Raw genomic sequence first — 9,751 nt, forward strand, 5'->3', positions numbered from 1 at the left:
AATGAGTTCTGGGTTCTGAATTCTAGCCATTTAAAATATTTTAACATAGATTACCAGATGTGAACAAACACAGCAGATGACAAGTTTCTTTCCAAGGACATTAGAGATTAAAAGCTGTTTTCAAGTCAGTAGCAGCATCACTGAGTCAACAGAATGTGTTACAATATCTAAGGTGTTATTTCCTGGTGAAACCCCTGGAGATTTCAAGCCCTTCACAGTGGTAGTTCACTAGTGATCCAAGTTTCTCTAAAGACAACAATTTGCACCTAAAAGCAAAACACGTGACCAGGGCATACGGGCTGTGTAGGAGTTGAAAAGCTGTATTATTTTGAGAAAATCCTCAGTAAAAGTTTGAAGACTTGAAAAGATGACTAGAAAATAGCACTGAAAACAAGCACAATTCTATGGTTAAAGTCTGGGAGTGGCTATGGGTGGTGCACTTCAAAAAACTGGGTAAAATGAGCACTGGTCAAAAAAAAAACAAAAAAAAAAAAAACAAGCACTGCCACAGAGCTAGCTTCTGTGACAGAAAAAGTTACAATTAAGAAAATGTTCTGGGTCTGGAAATTCAGTCCACAAGAATACATCATCTGAAAAAGTGAATTATATTTCTCAAATTATATTAATGTCTCAAACCTAAGAGAGCTGATCTAATTGGTAATTTTACATTTAGGAGGTCCATGGAGAAGAAATCCACAATCTCTAGAATGGAGGAAAGTGAGTTTTTAACGGCCAGGGCCTTAGAGACAATTGATAAAATCAGATTTCTTCAGATGAGCAACAAACTCATTGAGTCTGAAACTGTCCATTCAAATAGGATTTTGCTTCCACTGTGTCCTAATTTTTATTAACAGCACTAACATTTTGCCTAGTTATCTGTGACTTTTCCCTTTCCTTTGTTACCTATAGTCTAGCACTGAATCCTGAAGATACTGCTTTCCCATACTCAGATCCATATTCCAAGATATAGCTACTATCTTAATCTTGGCCATCACTATATACTAAACCAGGGTAGTCAACCTTTTTATACCTACCGCCCACTTTTGAATCTCTGTTAGTAGTAAAATTTTCTAACCACCCACCGGTTCCACAGTAATGGTGACTTATAAAGTAGGGAAGTAACTTTACTTTATAAAATTTATAAAGCAGTTAGAGCAAGTTAAAGCATATAATAATAATTACTTACCAAGTACTTTATGTCGAATTTTTGCTAAGTTTGGCAGAATAAATCTTTATAAAACAACTTACTACAGTTAAATCTACCTTTTTATTTATACTTTGGTTGCTCTGCTACCGCCCACCATTAAAGCTGGAACGCCCACTAGTGGGCGGTAGGGACCAGGTTGACTACCACTGTACTGAACTATTGCAGGAGCATCTTAATTGCTCTCTTTTCTCTCCTCAAAAGACTATGGTCTTCATTTCATTTCACTCTTAAGGTTAAAGACACCGCAAGTCTTCCCAAGACTAAGATCTGCTAACCTATAGCAAGACTACTTCGACTGTTCCAATAACATTTACTGTGCATATTCCCTTACACTTCTCACTGTATTCTCTCTCCTCTAAAATTGCTAAATCTCTACTCAAATGACAAGTTTCACTTCTTTCATGAAACACTAATTCCAGACAACACTATCCCTCATTCTTAAGAACAGTATGTTTATATCTGATTATATTTAATCTAGAATTATGGATATTTTCTAAGTTATTCTAATTGGTTCTTGCAATTAAATCTTGTCTTTCCAACAAGAATGAGGTAAAATCAGTTTACTTTCTGCAATTTGGACTGTAAATTTTTGCAATCTTTTAAGAAAACTCTTCATCTAGTTAAGTAACTGCTAAAATATTGATAACTAATTTAATGATTATAAATAGCTATGCTAGATTTTAAAAAGGGGTAGTACCCATTCTACTGTTCTCTAAAAGAGCAAAATACCCGATACTTTCTAACAAAAGTTACCAAGTATTTTAGAAATGTTTAAAAAATATATATGTATACAGCTTAACCATTTAAATTAAAAAAAAAAACAGATTTGGTATATAATGTAGAGACAAATTAGTTATAAATCTGAATTTGAACATAAAATCTATCACTTGTTCAAATAACTTCTGTAGTATTGCACTTGACTGCCATCTAGTGACATTAAGTCCTCACTTAACTTTGTCAATAAGTTCTGTAACTTATTTTTTTTGAGAGAGAGGTAGGGAGAGAGAGAGAGACAGGAACATCCAGCTGCTGTATGTGCCCTGACCGGGGAATTGAACAAGCAATTGAACAGGCAACCTCCATGGTCCAGGACGACATTCCACAACCAAGCTATCCGGCCAAGGCTTAATTTTTATTGATTTTTAGAAAAGCAGAGAGGGAGAGAGAGGGGAAGGGGAAGAGAAGCATTTGCTGTTCCACTCAATCGTGCATTTTTTGGTTGCTTTCCCATGTGCCCTGCTCTGGGATCAAACCTGCAACCTTGTTGTGGAACACGCTCTTAACCGAGTAACCGGTGAGGGATGGGTTCCATAATTTGAAGTGAAACGACACATAACAAAACGAATTTCACCAGAGGCTCATTGATATAAACAAGAGTCAAGTTTCTACACTATGACAAAACATTATTCAAGGACTTACTTAACCACAGAACCAGAATCTTGGAGAATGAAAAACCCAAATCTCATACAAGACTATTTGAAAGTCTTCCTTGAATAACCTGTCCATAATGAACTTTACCAAAAAAGCTATTGCATGTGTTAACTTCTTTTTTTTTTTTTTTTTTTTTTTCATTTTTCTGAAGCTGGAAACAGGGAGAGACAGTCAGACAGACTCCTGCATGCGCCCGACCGGGATCCACCCGGCACGCCCACCATGGGGCGGCGCTCTGCCCACCAGGGGGCGATGCTCTGCCCATCCTGGGCGTCGCCATATTGCGACCAGAGCCACTCTAGCGCCTGGGGCAGAGGCCGAGGAGCCATCCCCAGCGCCCGGGCCATCTTTGCTCCAATGGAGCCTTGGCTGCGGGAGGGGAAGAGAGAGACAGAGAGGAAAGCGCGGCGGAGGGGTGGAGAAGCAAATGGGCGCTTCTCCTGTGTGCCCTGGCCGGGAATCGAACCCGGGTCCTCCGCACGCTAGGCCGACGCTCTACCGCTGAGCCAACCGGCCAGGGCCTGTGTTAACTTCTTTATAATTTTATTATTTCAGGTCAATACCTCTTACCTTCTGTACCTGATCAATTTCTGAGATGTTAGGATTACACTACTTTTTGTTTTTGAATTCTCAATATAGCACTAAAAATTAGCATTGGTTCATTCAACCCACAAAGCAACAATATGAGAGGTTAGCTGTTTCCGTGGTAGTACATATAAGGAAGGGGCTGATGCTTTAAGAGTCATTCAAAACAATTTCCCTTAATCTACATTCCCCATAAAAAAAGTTGAGTCAAGGTTCCATTTCTTTATCACTGTTTTTTTTCTATCTGAAATACCAAATGTCCATAACTTAGCATTTAATTATATAACATTCCTTTCATTAATTGATTCCTATCCATATTTTTATTTTTCGATTACAGTTTACGTTCAACAGTATTTCGTATTGGTTTCAGGTGTACAGCACAGTGGTTAGAATGATATACTTTACAAAGTATTCCCCTCCAATATTTCCTGTACCTACCTGGCACCATACAGTTACTACAATGTTACTGACTATATTTCCTATGCTGTACTTCACATGCACATGACTACTTTGTAAACTACCAATCTGTAATTCCCAATGCCTTCAACTTTTTCACCCAAGTCCCCTTACTGCTCTCCCCTCTGGCAACCACCAGTCTGTTCTCTGTACCTATGAGTCTGTTTCTGTTTTGTTTATATCGTTCTTTAAAATTCTACACACAAGTGAAATCATATGGTACTTGTCCTTACCGGACTAATTTCACTTAACAAAATACCCTCTAGGTACATCCATACTGTTGCAAGTGGTAAGATCTCATTCTTTTTTATGATTATTTTCCAAATTTATGCCTTTATTAGCTATTAAGATTATAAACTGATATCCAAGGGGCCATTTAAGTCTCAAGGTAATACAGATATCTCTCTCTTTACTGAACACTATAGGACTTTAGGAGACATTTGCCTCTACTGAAATTGGCACTTTACCCATATTAATATATACTACTCTTTCAACTCTGGTCCAATTAAGACATTTAAACTAGAAATAGCAAGAGTTAACTATTAAAGTTGGACTCCAGCCTGACCAAGCAGCTCCAGAGTAGGCTGAAGCCACCCCTACAATTATTTCTGCTGCTTCAACCTCAACTATGCCTTAGTTCTCATATCCCAGAGTTTTTTATTTTGTTTTGTTTTTGTATTTTTCTGAAGTTGGAAACGAGGAGGCAGTCAGACAGACTCCCGCATGCGCCCGGCATGCCCACCAGGGGGCGATGCTCTGCCCATCTGGGGTGTCGCTCTGTTGCAATCAGGGCCATTCTAGTGCCTGAGGCAGAGGCCATGGACCATCCTCAGCACCCGGGCCAACTTTGCTCCAATGGAGCCTTGGCTGTGGGAGGGGAAGAGAGAGACAGAGGGGAAGGAGGGGGAGCAGGGGGGGAGGAGCAGATGGGCGCTTCTCCTGTGTGCCCTGGCCGGGAATCGAACCTGGGACTCCTGCACGCCAGGCCGACACCCTACCACTGAGCCAACCGGCCAGGGCCTCACATCCCAGAGTTTTATCAGCAAGAAGGCATGGAAAAGGAGTAAGTAATTATGAAACTGAGAACAAGCTGCCAAAAAAGGCTATAGCTTAGCATTCTTAATTGGTAGACAAAATAATTGTTCCATCAATTTATAAGATGCGACCTGGCTAGTACTTACTTGATCTGTTCAGCTGATCCTCCAGAAGTTGCATTTGTGATGGCCCATGCTGCTTCTTTCCTTGTCCGAAACTCAGCAGTTTGTAATATACTAATAAGGGCTGGGAAAATATTGGCATCTATCACAGTCTGAAATTAAAGAAAAAATTAAATAGAAAGAAAAGGGAAATTATAGGATTTATAATGTCTAAACACTACACTGTACACTTAAAACTAATATAAGATATTGAATGTCAACTATAATAAAAAATTTTTAAAAATTATAAAACTATTTATGATACTAATTATAACTTTTCAGCTAGTTTCACTAATGACATTCTACCCTGTTAAAAATGAATCCAGCCTGACCAGGTGGTGCACAGTGGATAGATCATTGAACTGGGATACGGAGGACCCAGGTTCAAGACCCCAGGGTTGCCAGCTTGAATGCAGGCTCATCTGGTTTGAGCAAGGCTCACCACCTTGAGCCCAAGGTCGCTGGCTTGAGTAAGGGGTCACTCGGTCTGCTGTAGCCCCCTAGTCAAGGCCATATGAGAAAGCAGTCAATGAACAACTAAGGTGCCGCAAGGAAGAATTGATGCTTCATCTCTCTCCCCCTTCCTGTCTCTCTGACCCTATCTGTCCCTCTCTCTGCCTCTGTCATACACACACACAAAAAAAAGAATCAAAAGGAGTTAAGTCCTCATTATTCCTAATCTTCTGGCCATACTTGGTATCAGCAACATCCTCCCTGGAGTCTGTGACCTTGTAATCTAGTTTTCCCTTTTATTGTTCTCTCTTATTCTACCCAAATAATACAAGTTCAATTCTCTGTTCCTCTGCTACTCATTTCTTTCACAGCACCCACCCTGACACATGTGTTATAACTCTCTGGTACTTCTTTCTCACTAGAGCCCGAGCTCAGGTGGCCAACAGCTTACTTTAGATCTGCTAATTGCCTCAAACACATCATTTGCCCTCTGTATCAAGTATGCTTTCAAATCTTTCTAGTTCACCAAGGCTCTCTTTGTATTTATTTACTCTAAATTCAATCAGTCACTACACCTTTTACATTTTCTTTTCTTTTTTTTTAATTCAGTGAGAGAGGAGGGGAGGGAGAGAGACAGGCTCCCACATGTGCCCTGACCGGGATTCACCCGGCAAACCCACTAAGGGGTGATGCTCTGCCCATCTGGGGCATTGCTCTATTGCTCAGCAAGTGAGCTCGTCTTAGCGCCTGAGGCAGAAGTCATGGAACCATCCTCAGCACCTGGGGCCAACCTGCTCCAATCCAGCCATGACTGCAGGAGGCGGGAAGAGAGAGAGAAAGGGAGAGAAGGAGAGGGAGGGAGAGAGAGAGAGAGAAAGAGAAAAGGAGAAAGAGAAAGAGAGAGGGGTAGGGGTGGAGAAGCAGATGGGTACTTCTCCTGTTTCTCCTGTATGCCCTGACTAGGAATTGAACCTAGAACATCCACACACTGGGCTGATGCTCTACCACTGAGACAGCCGGCCAGGGCCAACTTTTACATTTTCAATTTAAAATTCCCTGAGTCCATCTTTTTCTTTCCTTAGCACTGCCACCATCCTATTCTAAGCCACCATCTCCCATCCAGATGACCAGAATAGGCTTTAGTTAGACAGAGTACTTTTTTACTCAATCCTGTCATAGACTAACACTAAAGTAGTCTTCCTCAAATTGCTTCATGTTTCTTCTTAGCTCAAGAACCTAAAATGGGTTCATATAATTTCCAACATCAAGAAACTGAGAAGTTTTATATAAGAGCCTAGTGTTAGCAGGCAATCAACTGCAGCTGAAATCACTTCATATGCATGCTATAAATTCCAATAGCTACCAATATCAGTCCCAGACAGCACTCTGTTAGGGGATGACTAACCCATGCTTTCCAGGTCAAGAACTCTTTCTAGTACGCCAATGAGAAAAGTAAGCAAAGTTTAGCAGAAAGACACTAAATAATTTTATTTCTCTGACCTATGATTCCACTCAGTTCCAAGTCTCATAAATTAATTTTCAACCTGTTGTTCCAGCCTTTCTCATGGCCTATGCTGAACCATTTGGCCCACTGCTAGTCTTTCACTTGGACTACACTCCCAGATATGTAAGGATAAAAGGAAAGGGCAGATAATCAGTTAGAGAAAAATAAAAATAGGTTCCCAAAGGTTCATGAAAAATCGAGGCAATCCAATACATGAGTCCATTAGAAAATAAATATTTTACTTGGCAAGAGCAAAGCTGATCTGTTTAGTATAAAGTCCAATAAAACACTGAGAGAATACAAGATACTATATCACTATCTTGGCAAATCATCAAATATTAAAGGCAAAGGGAAATATCAAGGGCTAAGTGTAAGTTCAAAAGACTTCTTTAAAGTAGGATTTTTAAAAAGAAAGAAGTAAACTGACCAAATAAGACAACACTGGAAGTTAGTGGTCTCCAAAGCAAGAATGAAAATATGTATTTTAAAGGCTGACAGAAAAAAATCAATAAAAATATACAAAGAAGACAGGTGCTATAAAATTACCTGGATCTGGGCCCTGTTTCCCGCTGTGATGTTAGATATTGTCCAACATGCTTCTTTTTTGATAGATTCCTTTGGGCTACTCAGCAAATGCAATAAACTCTGTAGAGCCGAGCAATTCAAAATTACCTAAAAGGAAAAATTTGAAAATTTTACTTATTGTATTGGTCCAAACAAATATAAGTAAACCTCTAACTCAAAAACTTTATTTTAGGAAAAATAAAGGCAAAGAAATAACATAATATCTCACCTTGAAATTTTAGAAACAAATAATTTTATTAATGCAGAAAAAGTATTCATTGCTAGTAAGAATTATCAAAGCAGTTTTATTGTACACATTCTCAACTACTAAAACTGTACTTAGACACATAATGTCTTAGTCATCTTCCTATCCCTATACCATATTATAATGATTTTAGGTGGGGTAATATATCAAGTGGCCAGAAATTCAGAAGTGGTCTTGGATTTTTAAATCCTCTGATAACTCTCTACCTGGTAGTCAATGAACCATACATACTTAATAGAGTATACCAGGTGCTTTATAAAAAACAAAGATAAAAAGAATATGTTCCCAACCTGGAACGCTGAGGTTACTGGTTCAAAATCTCGGGCTTGCCTGGGCAAGGCACATATGGGAATTGATGCTTCCTGCTCTTCCCCCTTCCTTTCTCTCTCTCTCCCTCCTCCCCCTCCCACCTATCTAAAATAAAGAAGAAAAAAAAAAAAAAAAGAATATATCCCTAGCTATCAAACAGCTGACAAAGGAGAGGAAAATAAGATAAATACACCTGGAGATCTACTCTACCAAAAACTAAAATCATGATTAAATTAATAGGGTCAGGTTTAAAGTCAATTACTAAACAGAATAGATATCTAATCTAAAAGCAAATGCAGGTATTTATGAAGAATTAAGTATATAATAAGATTCTTTCCTCCCACAATAACTGGTGGTATTATTTAATAAAGGGGTTACCTAGGTGAAAATGTTTTTTATTGTATTTATTCATTCATTCATTTATTTATTTGAGAGAGACAGACAGACAGACAGACAGAGAAACATCTGTTGCTCCACTTATTTATGTATTCACTGGCTGATTCTTGTGTGTGCCCTGACCAGGGATCAAACCTGCAACCTTGGAATATCAGGATGACACTGTAACTGAACTACCTGGCCAGGGTTGAAGACATTTTATTAAAAAATCAATTCTTAATCCCAGTTAACAAAATAAATTTGCAGCTGATTTAAAGAGTAAACATTAAAAGTGAAACCGTAAAACAGAAGAGAATATCAGTAAATAGCTGGTATTGGGATAGTGAAGGACTTTTCAAGCACACAACAATGAAAAAATAGGGGGGAAATGCAAAATATAAGAGAATTACTGTATTTATTATGTAAATTGGTAAGAGAAACTGAAATTTTAATAGAAAATTGTCTCACAATAAAAGAAACACAATTAAAAGGAAGTCTTTTTGCCTATTAAATTAACATATCTCAAAAATTAAAAACTTTAAACAAGTACAACCTTGATAAATAGCAGTATAAAAGATGTCACAAAACAATTTCTAAAATGCCAAAATATCTGGTGTGGAAAATAAACACATCAGAAGTTAAAGGTAATACTTGGGAAGAAATTGTCAGGAAAAGACTTCATGGGGAGTGTATGTTGGGGGGTGCACTTTAAAACAGGTTAAGATTTCAAAAGTAAAGCAGACAAAGGGCACTGCAAATAGAAAGACTGAAAAAGAGAAAATGCTGAGATAGATAGGCTACCACAAAGTTCCAAAATAAGGAACTGTTTCAGATCAATGAGGCTATTGAGGAAGGATTCTGTACCCCACAAACTAACAGGAGGCCAAAAAGAAGAATGAGATTAATGAGACTAAAATCTTGGAAGTACAAATTCCTTGAAGTCTTTCAAGATTCTTTATCTCATAGGCATTAAAGAAGCTTGTTTCTAAGAGAAAAATAATGTGAACAAGGTAAAAGTTGTTAATAGGGAGAATAAATGGAGAGGGGTTAATGCTTAGTAGAGTAGGAAGATGAGTCAGGTGGGTACGGCAGCAACCCTTTTGTGTGAAAAAACAGGAATCAAAATAAAATAAGACATGGATCTGGAAACAATAAGGTAAGATGTGGATCTTCTGTGACTGCAAAGTGTCAAGTGTAGATGAAGAGAGTTGATCATTAATAGCAATGGGAAAAATCAAGAGTTGGAACATGCTTCTGGGAGAAGATGATCAACTGTGAGAGACGAACATGAGGCATGCAAGCAGAAACATCTAACAGGCTACTGGAAACATGGGACTGAAACTTGATAAAAGTCAGAACAAGATGTATAGATTTGGAACTTCACTCAGTAAGTATTTTTTGAGTCT

The 9,751-nt window shown here is 38.5% G+C and overlaps 1 protein-coding gene across 2 annotated transcripts in view; it reads right to left on the bottom strand.

Annotated features, from left to right (window-relative positions):
* Positions 1-9,751, bottom strand: part of KPNA1 (karyopherin subunit alpha 1) — an 82,215-nt gene that overhangs the window by 10,624 nt on the left and 61,840 nt on the right. For both annotated transcript variants that reach the window (XM_066347826.1, XM_066347825.1), the window contains exons 11-12: positions 7,379-7,504; positions 4,861-4,988 (exon numbers count right to left, since the gene is read on the bottom strand). In XM_066347826.1, the coding sequence (XP_066203923.1) occupies positions 4,861-4,988; positions 7,379-7,504 (254 nt within the window). The remainder of the gene's footprint in view (positions 1-4,860; positions 4,989-7,378; positions 7,505-9,751) is intronic.

Source organism: Saccopteryx leptura, chromosome 8 (assembly GCF_036850995.1).
Source record: "Saccopteryx leptura isolate mSacLep1 chromosome 8, mSacLep1_pri_phased_curated, whole genome shotgun sequence".
Taxonomy (NCBI): domain Eukaryota; kingdom Metazoa; phylum Chordata; class Mammalia; order Chiroptera; family Emballonuridae; genus Saccopteryx; species Saccopteryx leptura.